Here is a 13,849-nt window from a genome sequence, read left to right as displayed (position 1 = left end):
GACCAATATAAGTATGTATGTGTCATACCTGTGGGATCCATGCCGAAGTTGGAAATCACTCTAGCTGACAACGCTACACCAGTGATCTCTGCTAGATTCCGGGTCCTGTGTGGAGTGGCTGCCCTGCTGCTTAGTGAACACAGATGGTCGCTATCCTGGCATGGCTACCATTTAGGGAACAATTTGCATTTTCTCAATGAATGCAAAGTGTTCTCTAATTGCACAACGTGGAGAGTCACCATCTCCATCTTATCCAATCAGAGAATGTTTTGCATTCAGTGAGGAAATGCAAAGTGTCCTCTGAAAGGTGCGCATGCAGAGCAAGTGATCTCCTGTGTTCAGTAAGCAGCAGAACAATTACTCATCATAGGACCCAGAAGTTCGTAGCCATCACTGTAGTAGCGGTGCCTACTACAGTAATTTTCTGCATTCATGAGGACCCTACAGGTATGGCATCTACGTCCTTACAATGGTCAAAGCTGGAAGCTTATCATAACTAAACATCAGATTTAAAAAAGGACATTTTCTAGGAATGTTTCCTCATCTTTTGCCAGACTACAGCTTAGACCTTTCTCTTTAAATATTCAGCTAATCCAATAAGTAATTTTAATGTTTTGCAGTCTATAATAAATGTTCCAGACTCTTTCCTATACCCCACACGCTGTGCAGGTGCTTGTCCTGGCCTGGATGGATGACAAACCAAACTCCTCCAAGCTCTGCTAGAGACTCACCCACAGGGCCTGGCGAGGCCTTCACAGGCCATCCCGGCCTTCACTTCTTGATGTCTCTTTCCTGTTTCAGCTCATTTAGGGGGCTGAGATAATCGTTCAAGAATGTTAAATTGTCTTCTTACTTCAAATCTGACATGAAGAGTGACTACTAAATGAGATGCAGATTTTAAGCCTGGATGTATTAGTAATGTCTTGGCCAGGAAAATTCCATTTTTTTTGCCCCGGCTCTCTAACTGTTCAGTACCTAGTTATACATAGCAGTCAACGCCTGAGAGGTCAGGAGACCTACCCCCTGGAGATCCAACCGGAAGGCTTAGACCCGCAGGGCAGTAAAAGGCTGATTTACACCACTGGAATCTGAGGGAGGAGAGCTTCACTCAAAATAAAAGAATTACCGTTCTTAGTGTATGTAAACCCTGACAACCAACGTTTCTCATTTGTGCCGTTAGGTCTGCTAACTATACCTGTTAAAGGGTTTGGTTTTATCTGTTTGAGATGTTCATGTCGATCGGATAGCTTCCTGTGCGGACCGTTATCAATGAAGGAGGACTACAGAATCTCACCCATAAGGGTCTACAGTCCTATCTGCTGTCCTGATAAGGAGAGCAAGCATTGTCTGTCTTAAGTCTAGTACAGACGATCAAAAAAGCAGACAGAAAATACCACTTTCTACGTGATCGTACGATAATCTGGCCATTAGTACACCAGCTTTCGAGTGCCAATCATGACAGTTCGTCTGAAATGATCAGAAGGGACAAACACGAAAATGTTTCTCGTACGATACCAGATCATATGATTTTCATGTAATTAGGGTTTGTCAGGAAAAAACCGATGAACAAGACAACGCATGCTCGGAAACATCATATTACATATTACATCATATCACTCCGAAGTTGTATTCTGTCATACAAGAATTTTTGTAAATCGTGTAACCTCTTAAGTTTCAATATCAGATTAGAACGCAAAATAAATAAATAACACTGATCATTCGTCCGATATTCTCATCGTGTGTACCAGGCTTAAGACATGGAAGGAAATGTGTAAAACGGGCTATACACTAATAGATTTTCAAAAAAATTTTGTATGTACAAATATTTGTAGGAAAATTCTTTGTACATTTGATGACTGGACAAATGTCGTCAAAGTACTTCAAAATTTAATTAAAATTTTTAAATTTTATTATATATTTTTTTTTTAAGTCTATTTTTTAATCACTTATAAATGGAGGGTAACATTTTGTTTGCTTTTAACATTTGTTTTGGAACGAACAGCATTTTTCGAAAAAAAAAAAAACACAAAAACAAAATATACTGTAAGGCTCCATTGTACACAGAACACTGGAAATGGCCGTTTAGGAGCAGTTGGGCGTTTTTTTCAGAAGCCCCTGAACGCAGTTCCATGTTATCTTATCTGTCCATTCACACCAGGTCGTTTACAGTCATTTGCAGGCAGTTGCGTTCAGGGACTTTTTTTAGAACGCAATTATTTGTGTTCGAACATGTGTTTCCCGGTGTTTCAAACGCGTCCGAATGCGATGACCCGCGTTTAGCGTTCTTCCATTTTAAAGGGGAATCATTTTTTTGACCTCTAGGAACGGTTCTAAACGCAAACGCCCGCTAAACGCGGGTTCAAACGCGACCTAACGGACGTTTCAAACGTCCTAAAAATTCCAGCATTCAAAGGGACTTGACAACGTCCCGTGTACATGGAGCCTTAGGGCTCTTTCACACGGGCGGTCCGATCAGATCCGCCTGTCAGTTTTTTAGGCGGATCTGATCGGATCCTCCATGCAGCTCTATGGGGCAGCGGGTGTCAGCGGAGACAACTCCGCTGACACCCGCTGCCATCCGCATCCGATCCTGTGCTGAAATCTGGACGGATGGAAACCCTATTTTTCCATCCGTTCAGTAATCGGAGAGGAGCGGATCTGATGAGAGCGGACAAGCGGTCCGCTCTCCTCCGATCCCCCATAGAGGGCAGCGGGTGCTGAGACACCTCCCTCTCCGCTCTGCAAGCGGAGACGGAGCTGTCATCCGCCCGGCTCAGCGGGGATCGCGGATCGATCCCCGCTGAGCAACACGGATCCGCCTGCGGAGGCAGACCGTGTGAAAGAAGCCTTAGAAGTTTGTTCATTCAGGAAAAAAACAAAAACAAAAAAAAAAAAAAACAAAACCTATCCTGCTCCTTTGAATTTTCTTGTCACCGCGGTTGGAAATGAACATGCAACTAGAACTATAGGCAAAACTTTTTTTCTTCATTTTGGATAGAGTAGAGTAATGCCCTGTACACACGCATCGAAAGTTGGCCGTGAATTTTCAGCCAACGTCCGACCGGCCGATTTTCGGCTTGTTAGTATGATGCTTTCGACAACCGACTCCGACTTTTTCGGCCGAAAAAAAAATCTGGTGTGCAGACTATAAAATTTTTGTTGGCCGTCAACAGAACGGCCGATTTTCTGTCAGTCAGTACAGATTTCGGCAGACAAAAATCTGATGAGCAAGACTGGGCATGCTCAGAGAAGAAAAAACACACGGAAAATAAACCAGCACATGACATCACTTCTGAAGTAGATTTTTGTTGGCCGAGAAAATTCGTGTGCAGTCTAGAGCACATTCCAACCAACACAACAACACTGGACAAAAGACGGCCGATCGGTCGGCCGATAATTGTTGCGTGTGTACGAGGCATAAGGGAGGGTTATAACCCCAGCCGGCAATAACTGACCTGTTGAGGATATTTACCTTCACTTCCTGTCCCATTGCCAAAACAGTAAGTGAGAGGAAATTCCTGCAAATTAAAGTAGAACTACGGGCAAAACCTTTTTTGTATTTTGGATAGAGTAAAAGGGGGATATAACCCATCAGATTTTTTTTGCCATCTGTGTTTCATTGCAAAGACTTCCCTTCACTTTCTGTCCCATAGCCAAACAGGAAGCAATAGGAAATCCCTACAAATTAAAGGAATTTCTTGGGGACCCCAGGTCACCAGAGCTAATGTTCCCATGGGAAAATTTCCCCTCTATTACCTTTCTGGGTACAGCCCAAAAAAAATTGGATTTGTGACTTACCGTAAAATCCATTTCTCTGATGTTCATTGACGGACACAGCTCCTGATCTTCTTAACCATAGGGTTATACTTTTCTGGGAGGACAGAGCACCAAATCGAGGTCCCGAGGCAGCAACAGAGCCTGCACTGGAAGTATCAAGTGCCTAACTTCCTAAAGAAAAAGTATGCACCAGGGAGTATGTGGCCAAGGGCTATTGAAATAAGACCACTAATGCTGACATCTGAGGGAAGGTCAAGATACGAACCACCGAACAATAGCGAGGATGAACCCCAAGAGACTCACACCATGCAATGTACGTCTTCCACGTACGACATTAGATCTTCCCAAAAGTAGGTTTCCTGGCTTTTAACAGCGTTGGAAACACTTGCTCACAACTGTAAAGCAGGATGGAAGATTGGTCCTTGGAAGCTTACTCTCAGGGAGGGTCTGCTGTTCCAAGGAACATCGGCGACCAGCCGCACCAGATCAGCGTACCAAGCCCGGCACCACTAAGATGACCAGAATCCCTTCTGCCTCGATCCTGCGTAGAAGTCTTAGCAGAAGTTTTTAGAAGAGGGAAGGCGTAAAGCAGACAATACTAACCCCACAGGGCCACCAGCGCATCGGTGGCATCCGCCAGATGAACCTGTGACAGAGCCACAACCCTCTGCACCTGTTGAGCCAGGAAGCCAACCTCGGAGATGCCCCACCGAAGACAAAATTAATGAAACCCCTCCAGATGAAGGGACCACTCCCCTTGGTCCAACGCCTGCCGACTGAGGTAATTCGCCTGCCAGCTTTCTGCCCCAGGAATGTGTACGGCGGAGAGCGCTGGAACGAACTGTTCTGCCCACCTTAGAAAGCCAGCTACCTCCAGAGTCTTGTGCCCCCCTGGTGACTGACATAAGCCACGGCTGTGGCATTGTCAGATTAAATACACACTGGACATCCCTGAAGGACAATCCGTCCGATGTTCCAGGCACAGCCTGATCGCTCGGAGTTCCAAGACACTGATCAGTACTCTGGACTCTTCCAGTGTCCAGATCCCCTGAGTAGAATATCTGCCGAGGACGCCAACCCGACCGGACAAGCTAGCATCTGTCATGAACACTGTCGAATACAAGGGGAGGAAGGATTCGCACAGCCGAAGCACCGGAGAATAAAGCCACCATATCAGGGACTCTTTCATTCCCCAGCTCAGCCGGGCCAGATTGTCCAGAGACTGGATTGTCCCATTTGGGCAGAATCTCCCTGGCAGGGACCTCGTATGGAACTGTGAAAAACAGGACCGCCTCAAAAACGGTAGACACCATCAGGCCCAGCACCCGCATGCAAGTCCAGAGGGATTACCATCTGCTGGGCAGCAGGAGATGAATTGCAGCCTGTAGTTTCTGGAGTTTGTCCAGAGGAATTAGCACTCTGGCTAAGGCAGAGTCCAGAGTAAGACCCAGATAGTCCAGCTTGTGGACAGAACCAGAGCAGACTTCTGAAAATTCAGAATTCAGTCAAGCTCGTATGGTGATTTTCAGGTTTTCCACCAGATCAACAGGAGCAGAGGCGAGACCAAAAAGTAACACCACAAACTGATAATGCTCCTCTCCCCCAGCAAAGCAGAGGAAGCGCTGGTGACCGACACACATTGGAATGTGAAGGTAAGCGTTCTTGATGTTGATGGAGGCAAGAAAATCCCCCTGATGCAGGGAAGCCAACACAGTGCTAACGGACTCCATTCTGAACTTCTGCACCCGCACAAAGCAGTTCAGCGCCTTGAGGTCCAGAATTGGACGCACCTTGCCTTCCTTCCTGGGAACTGTAAACAGATTGAGTAAAACCCCTGAAAACATTCCGAAGTCGGAACCAGGACCATCATCCGTAAAATAAAAAGGTCTTGCGCCGCCCCTAAGAGAGCCTGCAAGTGGACCAGGGACAGTCACACGTCGGAAGGAAGAACCCTACCGGAGGGTAAGAACGGAATTCGATCTTGTAGCCGGACCAAATGACCTCATGGACCCACTTGTCCGGGAACCAGCAAAGACATCCCCCTACCCTGGATACAGGTGAGGGTGCACCTTTCTGCTCAAGGGCCTTGTTCGCGGGTCTGGAGAAGCTTGCACCTGAATTGCCAGGCCAAGTTCACTTGGATCATCCAGAGGAGGCTCCGAAGGACTCCGATCCCTTGTCAGTCGACCCCGAGGGACTGCGCACGCTCGCTGGTCAGACTGGGGGTGACAACTGGATCTAGATTATCCAGCCTGTCGCCCCGTCCGGCAGTTAATTGTAGATCTCACATCAAAAAAAAAAAAAAAAAAAAAACACCACAGGAGAAAAAAAAAAAAACACTATCTAAAAGAAAAAATTGTCAGGATCAGAGATCCCAGCAAGGAACTAGGTCCTTACTCCTGACTAGGCAGAAAAAAAAAAAAAAAACTGAGTACCTATAGCAGAGAGAGGGAGTATAACCCTTTGGACTACCCATAGGCATAGCCAGACTTTCTGCCTAGTGTCCTACTCCTGTAGGGGGCGGTATAACCCAATGGTTCGGAAGGTAGAAATAGGAAGAAGAAAGAAATAAGAATAAGAAATAAGGTATTTAGCAGCGGATTTTTTAGAAAACACATGCAGTGGGGCACAGCATTTATTAGAACAGAGGGGATTGTAGAAACAATAAGTGGGTTACCAACCACTTTATATATAATTTTAAATAGCCACAAAGGATCGAAATCAAGTTTGAAGAATACACATGACTCGTCTATTAAAGCAATATTTTACTTATCCCAGAGCTCATCTTTAAAGGGATTGTAGAGGCAGAAGGTTTTCTTTTTTTAGCTTCATGCATTCTATGCATGAAGATAAAAAACCCTTCTGTGTGCAGCAGCCCCCCTCTTACCTGAGCTCATCTCTATCCAGTGATGTTGCAGGAGTGTCTCAGCTGCCCTGGACTCATTCTTTCTTCAATGGCTGAGACAACAGCACTGCAAGAATTGGTTCACACTGTCAATCAAAATCATTTAGCCAATCAGAAGAGAGGGGGAGGGGCCGGGTCTCAGCTCTGTCTCTGAATGGACAGAGGGAGCTGTGACTTGGCTCGGGTGCCCCCATAGCAAGCTGCTCGCTGTGGGGACACTCAACAGGAGGGAGGGGCCAGCAGCAGCGAAGAGGGACCCGAGAAGAGGAGGATCTGGGCTGCTCTGTGCAAAACAAATAGCATAGAGGAGGCAAGTAGAACATGTTTGTTATTTACAAAAAAACACACAACTTCACAATCACTAACAAAATTTTAAGGATAAGTTCACTTGTTCAGCTTTAGTGCCGGTTCACACTGGTGCGATTTGGGAACCCTGCGAATCGACCCGACCTTGCAGGCAGTTCACACTGCCATATGCGAATCGCTAGGGGTGTCAATACAAAGTTAATGACACCCCCAGATTAGTTCGCATATCGAAGTGCGAACTGTCAGTTCAGACAAGAATTGGATCGCATAGGTGAACGGTCTGGCGCGGACCAAAAAAAAAAAAAAAAAGGTCCTGTGTGACTTTGCTCTGAATGCGATGTGAATTCAGCCATGCTATCTGAATGGCTGAATTTGCGTCGCACAGACATTGCATGTGATTCGCAGAGCAGTGCGCTGCGAATCACATGATGTCTGACCTCGCTATAGTGTGAACCGGCACTTAGGTTCTTTTTAAGGCTTCCCAAACACAATTACATTTCACTTTTTTTTTTTTTTTGTTTTTTTTTTTTAATCAGATTGGAATTTTTACTCCTCTTTCGTCTTTTTTTTTGATGGCATTACACACACACACACACACACACACACACACACACACGTTGGCTGCTCGATGACAATACAGACTCTGCAACATCAGGAAATTAGACTGAACACTTTCCACTCGATCTTTTCCTTTTCACCCAACAATCAAATGGCCTCTGCATGTGAGAGTTCTTACTATACCTTGTGATCGTCTGTGAAGTCGGAGGAATTGGCTGGGGACTGAGCTTCCTTCTGTAACTGCCTCGCCAATCTGCAACACAATGAATCAAATTAAGAAAAATGTGCAAAAAGAACGAACGATCAGGAAGTGTGTATAACATGGGTCATAAAATATCTGCACTGCAATGCAAGATGCTCCCCCCCCCCCCCCCCCACAGCTTTTCAGAGTGTGCCCATCAGCTGCTCCAACAGAACAAGGAGTTAAGGGGTTAGTTCACCTTTATCAAAAACTTACCTATGCAGATCAGGGGCGTCTATAGATAAAAAATGAACTGGGCAGCCTTGACCAAAGTTGAATAATGACCTTTCTATTGCTGTGGGCAATTTAGGTAACTCCTGGAGCCTGACTGGAAAACCTCTAGGACATTGCTATGCTCACATACACCAGCACAAGAGTGAGCTCTTTCACCAATTCAAACCCCCTTACATGAGCTTCCCCCCCCCTTATGCAGTAGCTCGGAGCTTAACATTTGAGAACTCACTTCTGCAATGATGATCTGTTCATTTATTTTTATACCAAGAAAAAAAAAAAACGATAGTATCACTTTTTAAGAGATTCACCCTCCATTTGTCCTGTTTGAGTTATAGAAGTCCTAAATTTTGGATTGTCACCAGAACCGAGATGAAGGGGAAATCTTCCAATGGAGACTAGGGATGAGCCCAGGTGCAGTCAGATCCTGGTCCGGACCCACCTGAGCGAGCCTGCCAGGAAGCTGTAACTGTACTGGACCAACCCTAAGCAGACAGGACATTTCCCACCCCACAGCTGCACACATACAAGGGGTATGTATACCAGAACCTGCAATGGGGGAACTGACAGCTTCCTTGTGGGCGTAGACTTGGGTCCAAAACATGCCTGAGCTCCTCGCAAATGAGGACACTGGTTCTGGTGGCCACCCGGGATTCCTTTACTTTGGAGGGATTTGTTCTCATTTCCTGTTTTGGCTATGGGACAGGAAGTGAAGGGAAACCTCCCCTATGTGACACAGGTGGCAAAAATAAAACACAATTTGATCCAAATCTAAAAGTTTTGCTTTCAGTTCTACTTTAACTGAATTTTAGAACACCTTTAGCAACTTCTATTTTGTAGCACCTCCAGTTGGTCCTCAGTTCTTGGGACACACACACACACTATTTCCTGATAAACTGGCTTAACCCTGCGGTGAACTCTAAAGCCACATGGGGTGTGCTTGCCTGATATTGGTTCACTCTCAGGCTCTCAGCAGAGCAGGTACAGAAGGTATCAGGAGTGAGTCAGACATGCCGATGAACTATCCAGACATCAATTTTTTGATTCTATCTAATCTATCCTCAATGCATTTGAGAGCCAATCTCAATAATTTTAAGTGTTTTCTTTACGTCATATCTTCATGCATTTACAAGCAAGCTTGCTTGTAAATGCATGAAGATATTAAGTAAAGAAAGAAACTTCCAATTATTGAGATTGCATCTCCAATTTTCTGATGAACGTCTGGTGGAAACAGAGGAGTGCCACATCAGATGTAATCCTTTTTAAAAGGAACTGGTTACAGAGCAGAGGTGTCCCACCTTGAAAAAAAACTAAAAAATAAAAAACACATACATACACACACACGGTCAAATGTTTTACATCACCTAGCCTATAAACATGGCCACACACCATATATAATCGGATTGTAAAATCTCCTTTAGGCCCCTTTCACACTTGTGCAACTTGTCATGCAACTTTGAACATGTTTTCCAATGATAACCATTCATATATACACAACTTTAAGTTGCAGCAACTTCATAGTAGTTCATGCATTACTTTGGTCCGACTTTCATGCACGTTGAGGGCCATAGACTTCAATGTTAACCCTCAGAAGTTGCATGAAAGTCATACCTGAATGTTATACAATGCAACTTGTGTCCATCAAATCGGGTCAAAACAAAAGTCGTATCCAAGTTGCACCCATCCAAACTCGCATCAAAGTTGCTCTCCAAAGTCGGCGCAACTTTGGAGTCGTACAAGTCTGAAAAGGGCCTTAGATCGAACAACAACTATGTAGTGCTGTCAAGCGCAATGGCACAACCATCAACCTGTCCCCGCATGCCCACATACTAAGTGTAATTTTGGATTCTGAACTCTCCTTTTGGCTAATCACTTTCCAAAACTTGCCGCCTCAACATCTCCAAAATACGCCCCTTCCTAACCAATGACACCACTAAGCTCCCATTTCACTCCCTGGTCATCTCCTGCCTCGACTACTGCTATCGGCCCATATCCCAGTTATTACCTTTTGTATCATTTGATCCCCCCCTTATAGATTGTAAGCTCTAACGAGCAGGGTCCTCTGATTGCTCCTGTATTGAATTGTATTCTAACTGTAATATCTGCCACCACATTGTAAAGTGCTGCACAAACTGTTGGCGCTATATAAATCTTGTATAATAATGCAAGGGCCTGCCTGACTGGATACAAGTTGAAGGCATTGTTTATGTGTGTCCTATTACACAGTTTTGGTGAATCTAAAAGGAGATTGTACAGATTGTATTGTGTATGGATCAGCTTAAGGCCTCTTGCACACTGCAGCTTAAAAAAGCTCAGTACAACTTTTTTTTTCTGAGCTAAAATACAGCCCATTCATTATAATGTGCCTATGCACACAGGCGTGAAAATACAGCCCATTCATTATAATGTGCCTATGCACACAGGCGTGAAAATACAGCCCATTCATTATAATGTGCCTATGCACACAGACGTGAAAATACAGCCCATTCATTATAATGTGCCTATGCACACAGGCGCATAAATGAGGACCCTGCATTCTTCAGTCAGAACAAAATAGAAAAATCTGCATTTCTGGGCAGTAATTTACGCCTCATGCACGCAAATACGCACAAATTAACGCACAAGAAAATACTGTTGATCTGAAAATTGCTAATTTGCATATTTTACAAAAACGCGAGAATACATTTGTGCATAAAGATGCAAGTTTGCGCAAACACATATGACCGAAAACGTGCGCATTTCAATATGACAAATTTAGGGCTGAAAAAGGAGATGCTCAAAACAGGAGTATCGTGTGTAAGAGGCCTAAAGCAGAAGTAAAGTTCTGCTGCAACATGCAGCCAGCAGAAAGCTTTTTATTACAGAAGAGACATTCAATGTTTCCTCTGCAATAAAATGCCCCCACCTGCCTGATCACCGTCTTCTCTGGCAGTGTAAACTGAGCTACAGCTTACAGAGCCCGGCCAATCACTGTGTGCTGGGATGAGTGGCTCCAGCGCATGCGTGACATCATTCCTCGCCGGCCAATGTAGATGGTCGAAGACCGGATCACAGTAGATGATGTTGGTGCTGGGCGAAGGACCGCTGGAAAGGTGAGTATTAACCCCTTTAGTTCCACTTCACTGAAAAACTATCCCAACTATGACACAGACATGCACAAACTGAGCTGGCTAGGTTCAAACCCATCAGAGCAGCTGCCATTATTAATTTCTTTGGTTTGGTGCAGACACACACACTAGAAGTCTTCCCCTGCCGTTGGTGATGTGTGGCCTTCCAATGTGTGGTGTTCCACCTTTACAGAAGAACAGGTCGGCCTCCAGGTAAGAACGCTCGCTCAGTTTGTGCCAAGAAAGATAAGGTATCGGCGGTGACAAGTTTCCTACACCAACAAAAGGCACCGACAAACTGAAGAAATAATTCTTGGTGGGAACAGATCTGGCAGACACAGAGCCAGAACAGGATCAGAAGATCAGAGGTTGGTTAGATCTGCAAAAAGTGACTCATTTGAAGACTTAAAACGTTTGTAAACGATCACCTTGTAAAACAACATATTCATTATAAAATAGAAATGAAAGGCAAAACATTTGTGTACGGATAGAGATAGATTATACAGGGCTCAAAATTTAAAGTCCTGAGCTACTAGCCAGGCCTTAAGGGTTACTCGCCACCAGTTGCCCCACCCAACTCCTACCCTGCCCCGCCCCTAATTCCGCCCCTAAACACGCCATAAAATTATACTGTTAAATGTTTTTGCATTAATGCAGAAGTTACAAAAATAAATATTAATAACGTTTTCAGTGCCCATCAGTGCAGCCTAATCAGTGCCCATCAAGGGTCTGGAACCCCCAAATCACCATCCTAGTAACCCCCCCCCCCCCCAAATTTCACCTCCTAGAACAAATCCTACCCGTCAAATCCTCCCCCCATCAAAATTTTCCCCCTAGCACAAAAAAAAAACATTATTCCTACTGACACAACCCCCCCCCCCCCAATACCCCTTTTTAACAGCCCCAAGACTTCCTGTTCTGGCACAAATCCATCCCCCCACCCCATTCCAATAATCTCTATAAGGGCGATCCCCAAATCCCCACTCCTGGCACAAATCCTCACCCCCCCCCCAGCACGAATCACTCCTCCTAGCACCCTCCCCCCCCCCCCCAATTCCCCTGCTAGAAGAAATCTTATATTGTCACCTCTCAAATTCCCCATCCCAGCACAACCCCGCTCCCCCCCCCCCCCCATATCGATCCCACTTAGAAGTAATCATCTTCTCCCCACCCCTCCTAGTACAAATACTTTTTGGGGGATTGTCCCTGGGGGGGGGGGGGGGTTGGAATAAGAGAATTTGTAGCATGAGGGGTGGGGAGAAGATGATTACTTCTAGGTGGGATCAATATGGGAGGGGGGTTGTGCTAAGAGGGGGGGGGACTGTGCTGAGATGGGGTGGTTGTGCTAGGAGGGGGGATTGTGCTGAGATGGGGGGGTTGTGCTAGGAGGGGAGGGACTGTGCTGAGATGGGGGGATTGTGCTAGGAGGGGGGGGGCTGTGCTGAGATGCAGAGGGGTTGTGCTAGGAGGGGGGGGGGGGGACTGTGCTGAGATGGGGGGATTGTGCTGAGATGGGGGGGGGGGGGACTGTGCTGAGATGGGGGGATTGTGCTGAGATGGGGGGGGGACTGTGCTGAGATGGGGGATTGTGCTGAGATGGGGGGGACTGTGCTAGGAGGGGGGGGGGGGGGGGGACTGTGCTGAGATGGGGAGGGGGGTTGTGCTAGGAGGGGGGGGGGACTGTGCTGAGATGGGGGGGTTGTGCTAGGAGGGGGGGACTGTGCTGAGATGGGGGGGTTGTGCTAGGAGGGGGGACTGTGCTGAGATGGGGGGGTTGTGCTAGGAGGAAGGGGGGGGGATTGTGCTGAGATGGGAATTTGGGAGGTGACAGGATAAGATTTTTACCCCAGTGTAGTTCACCCTTTCCTCCAGCATGTCACAGACCTCAGATACAGCACCTGTGATACCAGATACATCGCTCTGTGATCCTCCTCTTCATATGTCAGAGCGGAGGAGGAGCGGAGGAGAAGCCTATTCCTATTCCTAAAGCTTTGCACGGACAGCTGGCGGGAGAGATGCGGCTGCAGAAGGGGAAGAAGATTGCAGCTCAGGAAGGTCACTGCATGTCAGATCGGGACTATACAGAGTTTGTTACCCGCCCCCTTTCCACATTGCTTTGACTCGGAGGAGAGGGGATAACAAACTCTGTATAGTCCCGATCTGACATGCAGTGACCTTCCTGAGCTGCAATCTTCTTCCCCTTCTGCAGCCGCATCTCTCCCGAGCTGTCCGTGCAAAGCTTTAGGAATTAATTGTCTTCTCCTCCGCTCCACCTCCACTCTGACTCAGGGGAGAAGTCCCGATCTGACAGGAGTGTGTGAAGCCCGGTGAGAAGACAGAGAGAGCGCGCATCCCGCTCTCTCCTGTCACAGAAACACTCCTGGCAGCGCCCCTCCACCTCCCATGACACAGACGCCCAGCCAGAGCAGCCATCCATCCATCCATCCCACCCTACCTTGTACGGGTGTACTGCCGATTTTTCCAACTTGGGCTTGAACCCCTCCATCAGTCCTGCTGGATAATGTCGGAGCGGCAGATCATCCCGCTCAGCTTTAATTGTAATTGGCGGGCGCTCGCTGACATACACAGTCCCGCCTCCTAGCCCGGCTTCTTTGATAGACAGAACACGTCCTGGTTGGCCAGGTGTTCTGTCTATCAAAGAAGCCGCGCTAGGAGACGGAACTGTGTGTCGGCGAGCGCCCGGCCATTACAATTAAAGCTGAG

At 46.5% G+C, this 13,849-nt stretch overlaps 1 protein-coding gene across 1 annotated transcript in view; it reads right to left on the bottom strand.

Annotated features, from left to right (window-relative positions):
* Positions 1-13,849, bottom strand: part of AIDA (axin interactor, dorsalization associated) — an 82,624-nt gene that overhangs the window by 40,938 nt on the left and 27,837 nt on the right. The window contains exon 2 of the mRNA XM_082252619.1: positions 7,730-7,799. Within this exon, the coding sequence (XP_082108745.1) occupies positions 7,730-7,799 (70 nt within the window). The remainder of the gene's footprint in view (positions 1-7,729; positions 7,800-13,849) is intronic.

Source organism: Pelophylax lessonae (genome assembly GCF_965119305.1).
Source record: "Pelophylax lessonae genome assembly, chromosome: 3".
NCBI lineage: Eukaryota > Metazoa > Chordata > Amphibia > Anura > Ranidae > Pelophylax > Pelophylax lessonae.
The sequence above is the reverse complement of the archived record's forward strand: the minus strand, read 5'-3'. Positions and strand labels throughout refer to the sequence as shown.